This window comes from Clinocottus analis, unplaced genomic scaffold (assembly GCF_023055335.1).
Source record: "Clinocottus analis isolate CAN_PGR_092001 unplaced genomic scaffold, fCliAna1.0.p SCAF_4, whole genome shotgun sequence".
Classification (NCBI taxonomy): Eukaryota; Metazoa; Chordata; class Actinopteri; order Perciformes; family Cottidae; genus Clinocottus; species Clinocottus analis.
In genome coordinates, this window is record NW_027176153.1 from 8,941,100 (window position 1) to 8,961,365 (window position 20,266).

General features: G+C 43.9%; 2 protein-coding genes across 4 annotated transcripts in view; one reads left to right on the forward strand and one right to left on the reverse strand.

Annotated features, from left to right (window-relative positions):
- sdcbp2 (syndecan binding protein (syntenin) 2) lies at nucleotides 1-13,370 on the forward strand. The gene is made up of 9 exons (XM_068596759.1): nucleotides 1-168; nucleotides 3,266-3,317; nucleotides 4,059-4,155; nucleotides 7,647-7,747; nucleotides 8,672-8,836; nucleotides 9,901-10,076; nucleotides 10,261-10,432; nucleotides 11,273-11,364; nucleotides 11,628-13,370. Exons 2-9 carry the CDS (start codon nucleotides 3,267-3,269, stop codon nucleotides 11,680-11,682), a joined length of 909 nt encoding a protein of 302 aa, XP_068452860.1. The 5' UTR covers nucleotides 1-168; nucleotide 3,266; the 3' UTR covers nucleotides 11,683-13,370.
- Nucleotides 13,110-20,266, reverse strand: part of snphb (syntaphilin b) — a 23,717-nt gene continuing 16,560 nt past the window's right edge. For 2 of the 3 annotated variants that reach the window (XM_068596757.1, XM_068596758.1), the window contains one exon: nucleotides 13,111-20,102. In XM_068596757.1, coding sequence (XP_068452858.1) covers nucleotides 17,957-20,102 — 2,146 coding nt within the window. In that variant the 3' untranslated portion in view covers nucleotides 13,111-17,956. Of the gene's footprint in view, nucleotides 20,103-20,266 lie in introns of all 3 variants that reach the window. The other variant, XM_068596756.1, reaches the window with a different exon arrangement.

The window sequence follows — 20,266 nt, forward strand, 5'->3', positions numbered from 1 at the left end:
CCGGAAGCAGCAGTGACATCACTCCAGAATTCCCCTTCAGCGCGACGAAGAAGAGCGAGAGCGAGGAAAAAACAAACAAACAGAAAAACAAAGGAGTTTGCTGCTGTCTGAGATTCCGAAGTTGTTCTTGTTGTTGTCTGCGCTAGTTTTCCAAGCAACAAATTCAAGGTGAGCTTGTTTGTTCCTATTCGTTGTGCCAGACCTTCCCCTGGCGGTAACGGTTTCGTTTACCTCACGAGCTAACGATGCGGCTAACGGCTAGCGTTTTGCTTCCTCGCTATTTATGTCGGAACAAAGACGGTCAGCTTTGGCGACTCGACCAACCGAAGGTCGCTAGTTTTGTCTCCCTGCTCATATCCATCTACGTGCTCTGATGTCAACTGCCCTGAACGGGCTTCTAGAACGATCTGTCCTCTTAAACCAGCGCAGCGGTTCATTTTTAATGGCTGTGAGACTTCGCGGCGTTAGCGTCGATTTACGACATTTAATTTCGTTACACGGGCACAATAAATGACACGTCAAAGCCAATGCGCTTGCCTCAATACTAGACTGTGAACTTAGCGTCATTTAGTTTCCATCCCCGTTGGCGTCAGCTAAGCCCCACGTGTTGTCTTTCAGTCCGTACTGTTTTTATATTTTAATATAGTAACGTTACCTGCCTCATTTATCGATACAACGACGTGCGGTTCGCACGTAACGTCTGAACTCGTGCGATACAACACGGCCCGTTTTCGGGGGTCCAGCAGAAAGGGCGTGGGTCAGTGCGGAGCAGTGCAGACATCTGTTCCGCGTATACTGTTGTCTGTCCTCCCTCCCTCCTTCCCACTCCCCCGTGTCTCCCTCCCGGCCATGTCAATAGACCGGAATAAGCTGCCAAGGAGACCACATTCTTGCATCTAACCAATTCGTTAGGGCTTACTGAAGTTAGCCCACTTTCCTTTCCAGTCTCCACCAAAGCGTTTCCAGCTCGCTACATACTTTTCATGCTGATTAGCAACGGGCTCGACACCAATGGGAAAATATACCCCCAGTGTTCTCTCTGCCTGTTTATACACAAATGTAGGAACATGTCTCCACATATTTCCGAGAACGTCACATGTCCACTTTATGTGGACCGCTGCAGCAGAAGTGACTCAAGGATTAGGTTATGTCATTGCAAAAAGCTGCCTAAACTAAATTCTCCACCCAGGTTTTATTCACATGTACCTCCAGCCAGCAAATCCAAATGATGGAGGGATATAAAGTGAGCAAACTAACAAAACACTGGGCAGATATTAGGATGCTCCTCTGTGTCCTCTTCCACACTGGTGCTCTTGTCCGTGAGGACTGAGAATAGCAGAGTCGAGTAGTAGCTGGGAGAGTGGCTGCGATGTGGTTGTAGTCATTCACACCAATGGGTTTTCACATTTGTTTACTCTCTATATGTGGTCAATTCGGGTCATTCACATAATATGCTTATTTGGGCCGGGAAGGGGGCGTAGCTTATCTCTGTGGCTTAAAAATAATTACCATATCCACCAGTGAAATAACCACTAGTTCTTCTTCATACTTGTTGAGGAAGTCCCACAAACGTCAGAACTTCAAACGCCCTCGTGTCTGGCTTCATAATATTATCCGTAGCTGCACACAGCTCCGACTCCTTTAGGAAGAGCGTCTGAATGACTGCCGCTGAGTGGGCTACTTCTTCAGGTGGACCAACATCAATTTGATGGACGGCATTGATGACGTGCAGAGCATCTTAACGCTGATTGGCTTTCACGACATGTAAATTCCCTGCCCGAGTTGAAATATTTCAACTCGCGCGAATGAGTTACTGGTTTCAAAATAGACGGTTAGCCTCATGGCAAATCAGGTTGGACTCATATTTCATTGGGCTTTTTTTTTTTTCTGTGACGGGCTATTTTGAAGCAGTTATTTTGTGGAACTCGTATGTGATTGTGTTAATGAATTCGAAGGGAAGTAAGTCAGATCTTTTTTTTTTACCTGACATGACATGATATTTCTTATCGCTGTCTTTTGTGTCTGTTTAGGTGTTTGGCTTTTTGTCGTCTTTTAGGTGGCTGGTCATGATGTCTGTCATTTTTTTCCTACTGTCATCCTCTTCACTTTATTTCCCTTTTTTTAATTGCGTAAGAGTTCACATGTCTTATGATTGTGAGTCAGCAACACACTGTTGTCACAGTGGGAAGAGATCAGTATTGTGTCTCTGACGCAAATGTAAAGTGAAATAGTTTAGCTTTTTAAGATCCTTTCCCCTTTATTTTATCTAAGCTAATAATGACTTTATAAAGTGTATTAGTCTTTGTCGTTGTTACTAAAATTCATTCAGTCACAGCAGGTCGGCAACTCGGTTTGACACAAGAGGGAAACAGCATGTTGGTATGAACGGATCTCTGAGTCATTAAAAGAAGATCAGGCATACAAAGAGCAGGGTGGGTTATCAATAAAGGAAGACAGGAATATTAAATATAAAAAATATAAAAATAAAAAGAACCTTCAGGTCACATATTATGTCGAAAGAAGGGGAAGCAATGACTCTCTAGTTTTGGACCTATGCTCTGTATGAGAATATACCCGGAGTTGAGATATTGGAATGTCATACGGGAGTAGAGCTGCAATGATTAGCTGATAATGAATTAGTCATTAAATAGGCTGTCATTATTCAAGCAAACATCTTCACGTTCCAACTGGAATCAATCAGGATGTTAAAAATTAAATTGTATGCATCTTAGATCACCCATTTATGTTTTTGAATTAAGCCTAGATGCAATCCATTTGCTTCAGGAGCAGCTTCTTCTTGATGCACTGGGAGAAGTGCATGTCAAGCATTTTCAGCTGTGGTTTGTGCTACCACATCCTGAGCACAGCATCTGGCTCTCCTTGACCCTCAGCCACATCTGTCATCTGAGTGTCATTTTGTGTCTTGCACGTAAGCAGTGTTTGTTTTTGGTTCTGACACTGCTGAAAACCAAAACAATGAACAGGGGGCTGCTGCAAGGCGCACTACAGCTACTGAGATGAGTTTTTAAATTGTCATCCACACCCTGTGGCAACCCTTTCCCGTTACAGAGAGACAATTTATTCACTGTTAACTTACAATACAGCTTATTGGAGTTCAAAGGGAATGGATCACTTTGAGGTAACGTGAAGTTTTTTCCCAGTCCGTATGGTGACTCTTATCTGGCTGGCTTTTTATCTCGGACAGATCTGCCACCGTCCCCTTTTCAAGGTCCTCCACTCACTGATCTTTGTGTTTTCTTCTTAGGATGTCCCTGTATCCATCCCTCGAGGACCTCAAGGTCGACAAGGTTATCAAGGTAAGTGTCTAAGGGTGATCCTATGTATTCAGAGACATTTATCTGGAGATAACATTTCTGTAGTGTGAAGTAATCGATCCACATTTTTTCTTTCTGGCATGATTACAAAAATAGCTTCCTGGTCGTAGGTGCAGAATGCAAATATACGTTTCTAGCCTGTAAAGCTGAGAAATTTACTGCATGTAGAAAAATCAGTGAGGGGTTTTGAAAATTTGCAGATGACTCGCAACGCAAACGTTTTAAAGAGTGACTAGTTTGAACGGGGCACAGCACTGATTTTACACATGACATTTTAGTTTGATTGTAACTTATCACACAGCCTCCGAAAACGGTTGCATGATGTCTTCTGTGGTTCGAGAACTTTTCTAAAATTCAAAATATTCCATGCAGTAGCATTATGAGAAATGTAGGATCAGGATTTTTTTGATACTTCATTCTTGTTGGGATCCAAACGTCAGGACGTCTCAAGACAAAGTGCTGCTTGATTTTTGTCCCCCAACTTAATGGACGTCAATAGAAAGTCAGATCAAAATAAATCTTATGTCAAATGAATCCCAGAGATTTTTTTCAAAGGACATGCATCTCTAATGAAGATTGATGTGTCCTTAACAAGCCTGCTTCAATCATTTCTCTTTTATTTTTTGTTTTCCTCGTTTGTCTTTCACTGCCTTTCGTCCAGTGTTTACCTTTTATATGTCAAAGTACACTTTCAGTTGACTGGTTTCTCTGATTACTTTCTAGGCCCAGGCTCAGTTTGCCCAGACTGCCGCCCCCATGCCAGCCGTCACCGAGGGAACCTACCAGCCTCAGCTTGCCACCGCTGTGATGCCAGGATCAAGTGAGTCCCACATACGCCGTTGAAAGCTTCCAAAGACTAGTTCATCCCTCCGCTGTGCTACTCACTTAAAACTAAGGAAAATCAGTCAAATCAATCAATCTAATTTCCTATGTTGTAACAATAACACCTTCCCCTGCATGTTCATTGAGTTGTGAGGTCTTTGGACAAAAACGGGAGTAAATGGGTCCCCCACAGCGCCTATGATTTCACTCTCATTCACCTCTGTGTTCGTGACTGTTTCTTTTCTTTCTTTCTCATTGTAATCTGATCGTAGGAGGGGGGGGTTAGGGGACGGTTCTGAATTTGTTTGACGGTAGACATGAACTTTGCAGTAAGCCAGGCTGAGATGGAAGAGAAAGGAGGCATCCACAAAAGATTAAAAGTGGGTAAAAGATTGGCAAGGGGCCCCGTTAAAGATTACGGAACACAACTTCTACTTAATTTGAGTCACTTATCCCCCTTTTCCCATTCTCCCACTCATTCAGTTTCTCTTTTTTCTGTTTGGATGCAAAGTCTTTTGGGCCTTTGTTTTTACCTCTCCAAAGCTAGCTATGAGTCACCATGGAGACTGGCTTTGGCAGTGAGGAGAGGGAGGAGGAGGAAGAGAAGGAGGAGCTTAAAAAAGTGCCCTCAAAAATATGCAACTCAACTGTATACTGCTTAGTATACTTCCATATCAGAGGAAAGCATGGTAGTATTACATTTAGAGAAATGTTACTGGTAGTGTTGCAGATACAAACATTTTTGAGTGTTTCTTTTACTGCGGTAAACCCCGACATTCCCAGTACGAGAGAGAGAGAGACGTGTGTTAGTGTCTTGGCTGGACAGAACTGCCGCAGCCTTTTTTCCGAACATTTTTATCGATTGTGGTTTTGCATGCACAATAATAAAGGCTGACGAAACATAAATAAGTAAATAAATAGTAATACCTTTTAAAACCCTTTCCTAATTCCCCATCACTACCACAAAAAAAAAAAAACAAAAGGGGGGAGGAATTATGTTTATGTAACATTGTTACATATAGTAACATTGACTAATGATAAACCATCTGGTGAAACTGAGGGGCTGAGTCACAAAATGCATATCTTAGCAGTTATCATACTATGCACTATGGTCAACATTTGTTTTGTTCAGTTATGAAATACCTGAGTAAAGCAGTTTCAGGCTCAGTTGATAAAACCGTAGCGTACAGCCGGACTCACTGACCCTAAAAGAGGATTTGAGTTTTGGACATTGTGTTTTTTGAAGCTCACAAACCTTCCTGATTTGGTCTCAGGTTAAATGTAACCCTCTACAAAGCAGATGGAGGGCTAGATGAAGAAAGAGGAGGGCTGGGAGAGAAGTGCTTGAAGGTTTGGCTGCTTTCAGTGGCGGCACAGGCCCGTCTCCATTTTCATATTCATACTGACGGTATACCATGACTCGTTCGTTAGCTGCCCAGTAATTATGTAAAGAGCATGGTCGCACCAGAACTCCTTTTTCCCATTGACATCTAGAGGTGGATTTTTGATATTCTAGGCAATTTAATATCCCCGTATTAAAAGCATAATCTTGCCAAGGAGACCACTTGAACGGCATTCAGTAATGTTCTCCCTACATTTGTTGCATACAAGTGCTAGAAATGTTCCTGTCCAGATGTTATATACCATCAAAAGTTGTTTTAAATTGTGTGGAAATATTGGATCAAGATAAATTGTAAAGTAGCTTGGATTTAATCGGTGGAGGTGCAGTAAAATGATGGGCTCGTTTGACAAAAAAAGTTTTTCTGGCAGAGCGCCGCTGTTCCTGTCGGCGACCCGTTGTCTCAAGGGAAGTGAGGACAAGTTTAGTTATGTAATGTAATCCAGCGTTCATGTAGCGTGAGCGAGGCTACATCCAGGATCCAGTACCCAAAGGTGGACTGCAGAACACTGAAGCTCCTCCCTGTCTGCTTCAAAAAGCACTCTGCTCATGTTTATTTAAAGTTTCTGAATATTAAATAAGTCATGTCGCTTGTCCATGGGGGAATGCTCCATGCTGGAGTATGATAGCGATATTTTCTAAAGAAATTAAACGCATTTAGGATTTTCTATTTTTTTTTATCAGGGCCTAGTGGAGGAGTACAGGATGAATCAGGATCTCTTATCATTTGTGCTTTGTCCAACAGCGTGTGTGTGTTTCTCTCTTTGTTTATTTTCTGTACCTGAACAGTGATATGAGTGTTTGGGCGGAGTGTGTGTGTGGTTGGAGGGACCTATTTAAGCCATGTTGACTTCAGCGCTGGCTCCACCTGGTAACAATCAGTGTGAGTCATTGCCTTTTGACTCACAAAAAAATTAATATTGACATGAGTTTAGACCTTGCATTACTGAGCTACTTCCTCGTGCTGTATGTGGATGTTGTTGTTGGTTGATTTGAGTTATTCATATTCTTTGCATTCTTAATCGTCCCTCAAACAATCTATGTTGTTACAACCTGTTGACAACCTGACAAGACGTTTGGTTTTATATCCATACTGCTGAGTGAGCTTTACAGGCTTTACAAGGCTGAGTGAACCGCTCACTCTAATATATAGTGTATATATTGTATTTATGATATTGTGTGAAACATTCCTGTCGTATATGTCTTGGGGGCACTGGACTGATCTTATTTCTATCTGCTTTGTTGAAGCACAAACAAGTGCGTTTTGGTTGAAGCACAAAAGCCGCCTGATCTTTAATGAGGGTAAAGAAATCCATATGAAAACCCTGCTTGGTGCTATAGTGTATACTATTTATGTTAAATCAACTGAGTCTCCACTGTGCACTTTATGTCTATGTAGAAATAGATTTATGCGATTTTGACTTCCTACAGTCGGACCACTTCTGTCATGTCTGTGCACACACTCACCGAGAGCAGCGGCCCGAGAGGTAGGCAGCAGTCTGTAGCTGTAACTTCTATTAGTCATTAGCCGAATCCCCCCACTAAGGGCACATGGTAGCAGATGGGCTGTCTGAGATAGACTCGGCTGTGTCATCACCCTCCTGGCCATGGGGACATGAAGAGTAGTGAGTGAGGAGTCAGCAGAAAGTCAATGACGATATAAAATAGTCAATAAAAAGGTGCTTTGAGAACCACGAGAGGCTCTTGAGCATGCGGCCATAACTGGGCACCCAAAAATATTATGCAGTGGAGAGAAACAGAGGTGCACACTGCCCATCTCATGATCCTCCCAATGATGTGACAACACAGATATGAGTATGGGTATAGTCGGACTAGCCATGCCTTCCCATTAACTTAAACAAAAGTGTCAGCAAGGAGTCTGGCACCAATGCAAAAATGTAACGCTGTCACAATGACTTCATGGCCCCTCCTTCTTTTACAGGGTCCCTGGAGAGCCAGTGAAACAGGAAGCCATAGTTGAATCCTAATTCTGTTTATGTCTGTTATAGTGTTAGACTTCAAAGGTCAAAACTATTGTGGTACTCAAAGTATTAACCTTCTCTGTTCTACCCTGCTCTCCATTCTCAAAGGCCTGTACCCGGACCTGGAGGAGCTCGGAGACTACATGGGTCTGTCCCTCAACAGCGAGGAAGTCCAGAGGAACCTGTCTCTGATGCCCGTGGCTGACAATGTGAGTGCTTGTGTTTCTCCTGTGGATGTGTGTCAATGCATGCAAACACCTGAAAGAAGAAAGGTTTCTTTTTTTATATATATTCTTGTTCAAACTTGTGAGTCGGTTGAGGCCGTTTATCAGACGTCACACAGCTGGAAAAACTAATGGCTGGAAAAACTACAGGCTTCTTAAAACTTTTCATTATTTAATTTTTTTTAACATTCAGTAGTACTCCCAACACCTGTAAACAGACTTTTTGTGTAGTCAGTGGCGCCCACATTGATGTCCTAATTCCAAACAAATTTCTTGTTTTTACCATTTGGTCACATAAAGCCTCCCTTGAAACCACCAGCCGTATGTGATTTAAAAACCTGTTTTCAGTAGGTGGAAAGGGCTGTAGATCTATCGGAGCGCAGCAGTATTTTATTCCTGGAGATCCACAGTGCCGAGTGACTCACCGCCGGCCTGGAGCAGAGTGTGGGAGGGTGTGAGCTTCTCACTCCCCTCCATTTGCGAGTGCGTGCATCTGTGTGTGCTTGCAGATCCGGCAGATGTCAAGGCTCTCACATCGCCCGAGCTTGTCAGCTGGCAGAGAACCACCTTGTGTTTTCAGCCTTTGATATCCTCTCTTCTTTACCTTTTTAAAAAAAGAAGAATTGTCTTCATTGTTGGTTCAGAGCATATTGATAAGCAAGTTTCTCAAAGCAATGTATAAAGCATCCCTGAAATTGAATCCTCCCACATATCTATCCATGTAAAAGCTCAAGCTGAATTTTAATGCAACATGCCTCATCAATCCTTTCATCCTCACACCTCCGTCTCACCCCCACACATTTTCCCTCTTGTTCTCTCGCAACCCACCTCTAATACTTTCTTCACCTTCCACGCTCTCCTCCTCCTCCTCTTCCTCCTACTCCTTCTCCTACTCCTCCTCCTTCTCAGCAAGTGGCGGTGCCCTCCCTCTCAGGTGTGGGCGGGATGGTGCGGCCCGTGACAGGGGCGGACGTCGGCATCAGGAGGGCAGAGATCCGCCCAGGGCTGCGGGAGATCATCCTCTGCAAGGACCAGGAAGGGAAGGTGGGACTCCGGCTCCGGGCCATCGACAACGTGAGTCAGCATCACTAATTCTACTGGTGTTCATTATTCAACATACTTACACTGAATATTTACACCAAGTGAAGGAATGTTTAACCGGTTCAACTCTGTTTAGAGCGAGGTCTCACCAATGCGTTTCTGACCGATAGTCGACTACTTTTCCGGGTGGTCATTTTATGGATATTTATTTAGTCAAATCTAGTTTATTCCATGAGCATTCATCACAAAAAGTTGCTCTCATGTCCTTTTTAATGACAAAAAATGTCCGCGACAAAGAATTGACATAAAATGATGTATTTATATGATGTGCTGTATGAACGTACATAAAGAAAAGCTTTCCTCCGTATTGTTATTCCAATGTGGCTTTCTCCTGTCACAGTTCTTTGGTCAAGTGTGATAAATAAGACCCTAGAAATGTAGCAGACACTTTAGTGGTTCACACATTACCTGCTGTAAATGTGGACTATAACATTGTATAATCTCTGAGTAGCAACAGACCTGTTTTCATTATCAAGTAACATCCCTGGGTCACAGTATATTTAACAGAGTGAAGTTAACATCAGGGACTTTGTTGATGTTTGGTATCGGCGCTCAGAGCAATGAAGAATTGATGTGCTGTGAGGGAAACGCAAACCAAAAAACAGGTGAATTCTGATACTTCGCCAGCCTGCGTAAGATGAATGGAGTTAAATATTCAGAGTTAAATATTCAGTGTTGAGTTGCACTATTACAGTCCGCAGCCTTTTGAAATGGCAGGAAGTGAGTTGGAGAAGAGTCAGTGTTGGCGACTGGCGTACGGATCAAATGACACGGCACACTTGATTTTACAGAGTGCTCACTTCAATCGTTTCTTTATGTTGCATAGCCGTCGAGTAAAAGAGTAACTCATTTTAAAGAATTGTTGGCCTTCTGTTACCTTATCTAGAAATGTCTTTTCTCTCACTCCTCGCCGTGTCCTTGCCTCCCTTTCTCTTTAATTGCTCTTTGGTTTTCCTCTCCGCCACCAGCCTCCGTCTCTCTATCCGCTCCTGGGACTCATTCTGAAGGCCTTATCTGAGTCCTTTGTCTTCTCTCAGGGAGTGTTTATCCAGCTGGTGCAGGCGAACTCCCCTGCGGCCTTGGCCGGGCTGCGTTTCGGCGACCAGGTTCTACAGATCAACGGGCAGAACTGCGCTGGCTTGAGCGTGGACAAGGCCCACAAGGCCTTGAAGGCCGCAGCTGAGACCCGCATTGAGCTTGTCGTCAGGGACAGGTGAATACTGATTGGTCCAAACAAAACTGTAGTGGTTCACACACACAGTGCAGTTTCATAGCCCTGCAATTAGAAGCTCAAACGGTTTGGCGCCCTCTGCTGGAATCTCCAGCACTTGCTCATTGCTGCTCAGTTTTATATTCTTATTTTCTATGTTCCTGTGTGTGTTGTGTGTTGTGTCTAGGCCGTTTCAGCGCACCGTCACCATGCACAAAGACAGCTCGGGCCACGTGGGTTTCATCTACAAGTCTGGTAAAATCACCTCTCTGGTCAAGGATGCCTCTGCTGCCCGCAACGGAATGCTGACTGATCATTTCATCTGTGAAATCAATGGACAAAACGTTATTGGACTCAAGGTCAGACACTTTGTTGGATATAAACAGTTTACTAAATGCTCATGAGGAATAAATGTGTGTTGTATAAGACAGAATGAGCTTTATAAACATCAGAATACAGACAGGACATGTGTATAGTATGTTTGGTGGCTAATATTGATTTTTGCGTTGGGGTGGCTGCTGGCAGAGTGTAGTGTAATGTGACGACGTGCAGCGTTTTTAAGTAAGTGCAGCCTTCTGCAGCTCCCAAATACAAATGTGATGTTAAAAGGTGATTAGTTGGTATCAGTCATGTAGTCTTTCAGTTTTATCCTCCAGTGTTTTCTCTGTGTTTCATCCCGCTGTGTGACAAAGGCTTTGAATGTGTCCTTAGTCTGAATGTTTAACCCTTGTGCATCCCTTTTTAAAATACATAAAAGAAAGTTGCTCTGGTGTCCTGATCATAACTACAAAGTCTTTTTAATTTGAACGTTTTTTAAAAAAAGATTAAAGGAACAAAAACAATTAAATACTTGTAACAAGACAAAACATGTACATGAAATGCATTGCCTTATGGAAATGATCATTTAGCACAGGGCTAACGTGAGAAGATTACTCAATCTATTGGAAAAAGGTAAAAACTACAATTTTAAAGCCATGGCTCTAGATGAAAGCCTGATATAATAGAATGATTCTATGCTTTTTTTTAAATTTATTTATTTAAAGGAGCCAAAGTATAACTTTCAAAATGTATGCAAGAATATGTTCAAACATAAAAATGTCCCCCGTGATGCACAAAGGTTTAGAAAGCTACAATATCACAATCATTCATTGACCACATGACATCCTCACATGTCACATGTTCCTGTGTGAAAACCCCAGGATTCTCAGATCAAGGACATCCTGACCACCTCTCCGGCCGCTATGACCATCACCATCATGCCCAAGTTCATCTATGAGCACATGATTAAGAGGTAGGTTTTTTATTTTTTATTTTGTCCAGTATGGAGGAAATGTGCTGCGGACGGCTATGATGTAATGACAAATCGGCCAACAGCACACCATTAGTACATCCACTAAAAGGGCTTATCCAGTTGTGGTTATAAATGTCTGACAACATTATGGAAAGGACTCTATACAGAAATATTTTTTTATTGTGTCATGGGACGATGCTGGATTGTGACTACGTTACAAAATAAACCGCTTCACTGGACGTGATTGTTCTTTCTTTCTTCAGGATGTCGACCGGTCTCCTGCGGTCAGCCATGGATCACTCCGTCCCAGAGGTGTGAATACCAGGACGGACAACTGTCAGGACGTCTCCAACAAAGAGATCTCTCTCTCTTCCTCTCTTAGCTTTCTCTCTTTCTCTCTATCTCTCGCTCTCTTCCTGTCTTCAGACCAGCTCCTGCATCACAATCATTGCCGTCACTATTCCTCATCTTTAACATAATCTTTAAATGCCTTTTTTTTTTCTTCTATTCTTCAGTTCTTTACCTTTTTTCTACATTTTCTTCATCTGTTGACACGTCTATTACTTTTATATGTTAACCTTGTAGTTATGTCTATATTTTTTTGTTTTGTATTTGAGATCAAGGACAGTGTTTTTCTTCAATTTTTTTTTGTTAAAGCCTCGCATTGCACACTTCGAGTCCAGAGCTTCCTCCTCATTTCGTGGAGACAAATCATTGGCACGTGACGTTTCATCTTGTCAAAATGCTGTAAAAGCCAATAGTCCGACATCTGAGCCCTACCACGTCGATTACTGTGCTCCCAGTCCCCTGCACATGGCCCCTAATTGTGTGTGTGTGTGTGTGTGTGTGTGTGTGTGTGTGTGTGTGTGTGTGTGTGTGTGTGTGTGTGTGTGTGTGTGTGTGTGTGTGTGTGTGTGTGTGTGTGTGTGTGTGTGTGTGTGTGTGTGTGTGTGTGTGTGTGTGCGCGCAAATATTCTGATCTGAATTAACACCCGGGGCCTCGCCTGTGAAAAAGACTTGATTCTAAACTCCAGTTGGCCAGTAAAAACTAATACGTTTTCAGTGTTGATTTTTTTTTTAGTTCACACAACATATTGGTAAATAAAAGTTCTGTTGATCCTGGCATCATTTTTTTTTAATTGTAAGTGCGAGGTTACGACGTAGCCGTCACATTTCCTGTCTCTTGGGGCAAACGTCGTGGCGACGCTCCGATGTGTCGTATTGGTAGGTTCTGTGGAGCGCTATGCACATTCCAGGGGGAGAAGTGGAGGGAGAAGAAACAAAAAAAAAAAGAGGCAGATGTTTACTGCCTTATGCAGCTGGGACTCGGGGCCCCGTCCGCAAACACCGTCGACAGCAAGAGCACAGCGCGTCGATGCGATCGGCTCGCTGGAGGTCGGTTAAAAGGCGTTTGAGGGAATTTGTGGCGTTTGTCGGGATGGGGGTCTGTGCTGGGCGGACCCACTAAGTGCACTTTCCACTACCTTTTTTTTAAAAGGTTGTTCCTGTATCCATTGCAGCAGTAAAGTTCAACAGGTTTTTTTTTAATTTTATTTTATTATTTAGTATTATTATGTTTGTGGCGCCTCATATTAATGAGAGCTCATTAAAACAAACTTGTATGTTAACCATAGGAGAACGGCAGAAAATTAGATGCTGAAAATCCTGCGCTCGAATGGAAGGCCTTTTAAATTCCACTAAATTGGGTTTCTGGTTGAACGTCAGCGCCGTTCGAGGACGTGCCCCTCCGTGATATTCCTCCCTTTCGACGAGCACGATGAGGCTGGGCGGAGCTCGCGGTTGTGAATTTCTACTTGTTATATAAAGTCTGCTCCTTTTTAATGCTGTTCATGTTTGGATGCTTGTATTCCTTTAATTTTCTAGGTATGCAATCTGAAAAGAAAACAAACCATTACTGTCATTCTGTAAGAAAATTAAAAAGTTTATATACGAATGTAACCAAGATAATATTGTAAAGCAAATAAACAGTCTTTCTGTTCACATTAGCTGGCCTGGTGTTTTTCATACTTGTGCGTATTCTTAAGGATGAGTGTGGGAGGGAGGGGGATATCCAGAGATACAAGAGTCAGACAAACACACAGATACAGACAACAGAAAGGTTTCCTCCATGCTGTTTAATATTGGGGCTGTTGGTCTTTCTTTATACAGTGTGGTGAGACTGTGAATGGAGAAGTTGCCCATTGATGCCTTTAACTGTACACACTACTATTGCCATGAGAGTAGGTTAATGAGCATGACGTTATCTGTAGATATCAATGATGTCAGCTGAAGTCCTATACAAGGCATTGGATGCCCTCAATGGTAGAACGTTACAGGATGTGGTGTAACCTCTATACATGAATCATCGTTACGTAGACTATGAAACATACTCGGATAAGGAATGAAGCATAAATTGACGATACACATTAAATTATTGACAACACCTGTCTTCCCACGAGATATTCAGCATCATGTGTTTAAGGATATACGTGGTATATAATCACTCAGACCCCCCTCCCCCGCCCCGCCTCTCCACTCACACACTGTACACTGGTTATGGGGCGGAAACAGGAAACAGGATGAGGTACGATGGTGTTCTTGCAGAGGACACTCGGGATACCGGCCTACTTGGCGTCTCATTACCGAGGGTTAGAATCCGAAACAGGCCATGAGGTTTGTGACCCATTAAAAAGGTAGACCTAAGGGACCAAATGCCTGCAAGCATGAAATGATTTTCTCGCACACAGTTTAACAACTTAGTCCAACAAGTTCAGAACGTGCGTACACGATCACATCTTCTGTGTGTCTGACAATTGCTTTCATTGTCGTACACAACACAAAGGATACTTAACTTGTGTTAACGCAACAACAAGGCCATTTGCACAAAAATAACATCTTAGAGATTTTGTGTTTAGGCGACGTTAAATTGTGTGTTTACACACCGTTTGGTCGCGTTAGCACTATTTACCGCAAAATTATGAAAGGCCATTGGAGAACATACTGTTTGAGATTTTGTGTTTCGACAACTTTAACATGGGATATAACACGTGGAGTTTGGTCGTGTTAGTGCACATATTTTTAGACAACACACCAAAGATGTACTCTTTAACACAGGTTCATTTTCTTAACTAAGATACACACAAAATGAACATCAGCAGCTTAAGCGGAGACTGCTGAGCATAGAGGCAAGAAGATGGCGTAAGGATGCTGCTGTTACCTACAAGCCTGTTTTTCTAAACCTGAATTAATAAAGCATCCCCAGCTTACTACATCTACCTTTTTCTCTCCTCCATGCTTTACTCATCCCCACCCACGCCCCCGCACCCTCCATCATCATGCTAGTGTTATAGTCGCCTGCTTTTAATGACAGCAGCAGAAATGGTCACACACAAATCAAAGTACAATTCTGATACACGGAAGTTATCATTCACGCGCAACATTAGAGATTTTGTTTCACAAAACATCAATATGGAGAGGAGGAGGCCGCCTCCCACATTCTCACACCTGTTTTCCTCCCACAGGGTTATATGGCTTCTTGTAAAACATTAAAGTCGTTTTAGCCTCCGTATCCACTTTGGCCAAGCGGCTCATACAGTTTGAAAATGCAAACGCAACAACTCATGATACCGAGAGCGACGTGGTGCGGATGAGCAGAGCGGAGCGAAGGCTCCATGTCGGGTCTCTAAGGCATTCTTTCAATCTTTTCACAGCTTTTGTGGATCCTTCAGGTCAATGAAGCGGAAACCAAACGCAGACAGGGATTGTCATGATTGTCGTTGACGTCTGGCCATCACATCTTTTGACCACGAAGCATCGACGCTGCTCATTCTCAACGCTGCTCATTCTCAACGCTGCTCATTCTCAACGCTGCTCATTCTCAACGCTGCTCATTCTCGACCAGCGTGCAAGTTCAGTTTTTAGACTGAGCCGTCCATTATTTTTGTATGGCCGTAGTCATCGTGGCGAAACGTAAAGAGCCGCGATCAGTAGCTCACGTCGTTAATGAAAAGTCAATCACGGAAATCAAGACGTGTTTTGAAATAGTATTTTTAAGAATCTATTGGAGAAATCGTCCGTGACCTTTTGCCTAAAACATCATCGGCACATTGTCAAACTGGATCGACACAGCGGAACAATCAGAACTCAGCAGACATACAACACTTTGGATGCACATACAATCTAGACTTCAAGTAATTGCTTAAAATTCATAAAGTGAACAATAGTGCAAAATATGTCAAACAAATATTTAAAAAAAAGAAGAGTCATGCTGCTTATTTCTTCACCAAAGACTATTTTTTGCTGGTTGTGTCAGGGTGATTCTCTGAATCGGATGATTTTAAGTTTTACAGTTGCAGGCTGCTTATTTGCTGCTTATTTGTATTACACATAAAGTTAAACATCTGCACAACATCAGCAAACAGAAGACATTTCCCACCAGGTGACACACCAAGTAGAGACCATGATCCCAAACGCGATTACAACCGAGGAACCTTATTGATTTACATTTTGAGTGTCGACAAACATGTAGTACCCCATGTAGAGAAATGCTTTGCAGAATGATCTATTAAACAAATAAAGTAGATTTTATTCGCAGTGACTAACTGTTGTACAGCAGACTTCAAATACACACTACCAGAGTGACAGTTAAACTACACCAACAAGAGCGTTACGTTAGCAGAAATATACAGCACAGACTGACGCCTTTCAGATCAACACCAATGTGTCAAACTGAGCCAGTGAGAATCTACAAACAATTTGTGGAATTGATTTCTTACAGTTGTCTAAATGAAAGCAAACCAAGTTTGAGTCTAATTATTTTCAATAATTGCAGTAGTTCAGCTTGTAGTTTGGTTCATCTAACTCGCGGCAAGAAAGCTAAGATAATTTTCCCCAAAATGTTGAACTTTTCAATTAATGGCTGCGATAAACCATAACAGAGTATAGACTCAACGGAAGAAGTGAACGCACCTCCTGGTCTGAAAAGTTAAACGAATACGGAAGTTCCTTGAACGTGCATTCTTTCTAATGGCCATCTGGGGGCAAAAAGGTCTGTTTGTATAGAAGTCTATGAGGAAATTACCCTATTTCTAACTTGATTTATACTTGAGTAACCATTGGATTATGGTCTCAATCGTGAGTTTCAAGTCTTCTTTAATAAAGCATGACGTCACTTAGTAAATTATGGTCCCATTCGTTAGGGCTTGGCTACCTCATAATAAACAAAAGTTTGTGGATTCATTAAACTTGAGCTTGAGATGTCGATTCAATTGTTTTGGGAAATGCACTTTTTTACTTTCTTGCCAAGAATCAAATGTCCAAAGTTCAAAGTAGAAGAAAAACTGCCTATCAACGCCTCTAAATTCAAATACAGTTAATATTTTAAGCACCTAACTTGTTTTTACATTTCTGTTTGTGTTATAGGCGAGATATATAATGTTAATCTTTGTTAAACCTTTGAGGTGCTGATACGTTGGTGGTGTAAGCAGTGTCCACCTGCTTCCACTGTTCATGCTAAGCTAAGCTAATCGCCCTCTGGCTCCAGCCCCAAACAAGCTACATTTGAGACCGGATGTTTGGACAGTAGCCATGCAGGGAATTGTGGACCTGCCCAAACTGCAAGACAACTCAAAGTCATGGATCTGTCGTTTAAACCAGATTTTTTTGGATTGTACTTCCTGTCTCATTGTTATATGAAACAAATGCACCCACCAACTCAGCTCTGTCCTTCGTTGAATTGCCGGGCTGTTCTGCATCTAAATTCGCCACTTTATGGCCCGCAAACAAACAACAACAAATTTCGCAGAAATTCGTTCCAACTCTAAAAATAAAAAAATTAGAAGCAACCAGTTTTGTGTTAAAAGCTGGCTGAATTTGCACAGTGCCTGCCTGTCATAATCAGGAACAACCCATCTGTGTTTGGCTTGACAGCACGATTGATCTTCCCTCCATCAGCGGAAAGTATTAGCAGAAAGTGTTAGCTTCTACGGGTACGTGTTTAGCTGTGTTTTACCCTTAGAAATAACCTGAGTTCTTTGTCTACATCATTGTTTCTTGGTAGTCCATGTTTTCAGAAATCCGAATTAGGGTGGATCTGCCCCTAGTCGCTGCCGCAGATCAGTGTGCAGAGTGTGGCTCATGCACTGCAGACAACGAGGCCATTTGGTTATACAGAGACACATTCTAACACATACGCATACCATATTTCATGTACTCACTGGCCAAGATCATTAGAGCATGCCCGAATTGAGACAGCCTGGTAGGTTGACAAATCAATGAACCTGTAACATTTCCCTGCATTTTAAAAAGAAAACAATCAGTGTTAAACATCCAAGCATAGATCATTCACTTCAACCAGCTCAATCAGTTTTGCACAAGTCAGTAGTGTTAGCGGACATATTGGAAGCAACAGCAAAGACCAGTGGGTGAGGGACAATAAAGAGCAGGACCAAACAGAACAGACTTCACCAGTCAGAGATTTTAGTCATATTCATTTTGATGAAGAATGCAGGACAGGAAATTCCTTCTCTTCATCCTCTCATACTACAGGTATCTTCTAACAACCTAAGGACCCATACCCTCTTTTAGACTCCTCTTATATCTGTGATCCACCCAGGTCTCCCCCGCCTGCGGGGTAATGCCTCAACCCACCTCCCCTGCGAAGCGAGTGCAGTGCCACAGTGCAACAGCCTCGCAGCAGCGACCCTATATGATACATAGGCGGTCCGCCACGGACTGGACCGCGACAGAGCCACGCTACTGTTGGCACAACAGGAATGGCCACCGCCAGAAGATCAACCAGGAAGTGACGACTCCAGTAGCTTTTCTCAATTGTCCCCGAGCTCGATGGATCTCCTGGATCTACCGTGGCACCCCCCGCGGCGCCTTGTTCTTCATCTTCATCATCGTCATCGTTTAACTCCACCACAATGACGCCAGCTATTTCTTCATGGGAAGTAGATCTCCTTGGTTGCGAGGTGTGAGGCAGTTCTACATCTGGTGATAACCCTTGGCAACTTGGACTCAACTCTTCTGTCTCCACGTCTTCCATGCTCAGGTTCTCCAGTGATGTCCCTATCTGTGTGCCTTCTCCACAGCATTTTCCAAAATGAAGCTCACCCAACGTCCCTGCTGATGTCTCGTTGCACAGCTTATCTGGTGCAGCCTCCTCCACTGCAACCTGAACTTCCACCTCATTCCCTCCCTCTGAGCCCATTTGTGTCTGATGCCCTTCTTCCGTCAGGCTGATTTCTGTTGTGTCCTGCTGCTGCTCTGTTGCTGCAGATTCCTTCTCTCTCTCTTCATTCTCTTGCTTTTCCCTTTCCTCCACTTCCTCATCCCCCCCACACAGAGGACTTTCCATGGAACACGCAACAGTAGCAGACCGTGGTAAGCAAGGGACCAGCGGGGTTTTGGACATCGGGATTGGCTCTGTGGCCGTGCTCATGATCGTCGCTGTGGTTGTTGAAGCTGTGGTAGTGATGGAGTCCACCTCCTCCTCCCCCTCATCTGACATCCAGGTGGAGGTTGGGCTGCAGGCCTGGGAGCGGAAAGTGCGTTGCTCCGCAATGGTATCCAGATCAGAGGGGTAACCGGCCGTTGCAGGGATGGGGCAGCTCTCAGTTTGAATGCCTGTCTCCCGCAGGGAGTGCAGGTAGAGGTGGTGGGACAGACAGGGATGGCTCATACAACCCACTCCACCGAGACTGCAGCGAATGGGTGCCAGCTGCTCACCTGTGCACAGCTGCTCATAGGTGGCAGAGTGCGGCATAGTGTGGGCCACGGAGTGGGACATATTGTGAGGGAAAGAGCGAGGTAAGGTATGGGAGAAGGTGTGCGGCAGAGAATGGGGCAGAGAGTTGGGTAGAAAATGGGGCAGAGTGTGGCACTGAGAATTGGGTAAAGAATGGGGCAGATAATGGGGCAGAGAGTTGGGCAGAGAATGGGGCAAAGAGTTGGGTAGAGAGTGGGGCAGAGACTTGGGCAGAGACTTGGGCAGAGAGTTGGGCAGAGATTGGGGCAGAGAGTTGGGCAGAGAGTCGGGAAGAGTGTGAGCCAAAGACTGAGGTAGAGAGTGGGGCAGAGATTGGGAAAAGGTTTGTGCGTAGGAGTTGAGTAAAGATGCTGTTTCCTCGGAGAGGAAAGCGGCCTCTAACAGCAGGTCGGCCCGGCTGGGGATGCTGCTCTCCCCACAGCACACAAAACCACTATCCTGGGTGCCGTCAGCTGACAGACAAGGAAAGTCTGTACCGTTGCCGATCCGGTCCGCAAGCGCCTGATCGCTCAGCTTTGTGTAGGTGGAGCTTCGGGTCAGCGAACGAGCTGGGCTCCCATCGCAGGAGCAAGATCCCCTCCCTCCGACCGGTTTGGGTATCCCCGCTGGACTTTCCCCGGATACGGACGCTGGTGCCGAACCTCCAACACGACTCCGACAGCCTGGTATGGCTTCCCCCTCCTTTGCTAATCCAGCCTGTGCCAGCTCCATGCTGAGCAAAAGGTTCTCAAGCTTGTGGTTCTGAGCGTTGATGTCCTGAAAGTACTTCTGGACCCCTACGTCGCCACTTAGCCCTCCTGCATCACTGAGCCTGGCTCGAACTGTGTCCACAGCCTCCTTGAGCTGCTGGATCTCCTGGCGCGCCTCCTGCAGGGCCAGCTGAGCCTCCACACGGTGACATTCCTCCTCAACCCAGTCCTCTTGCATCCTGTATAGCTGGCCTCTCAGCTCACCTATCTCTGAGTCCCTAAAAGGGTACACATTCAGAGGAGAAAGGGGACAAAGAAAGAACTATGACAATCAAGATATTAGGATTAGAACATGGGAGGAAAAACCTAAGAATAAGTCAGACAATTTAAGATCCGACTCCCTGGCCAATAGTGAAACTCTATTCCTGTCTCAGTATCTCAC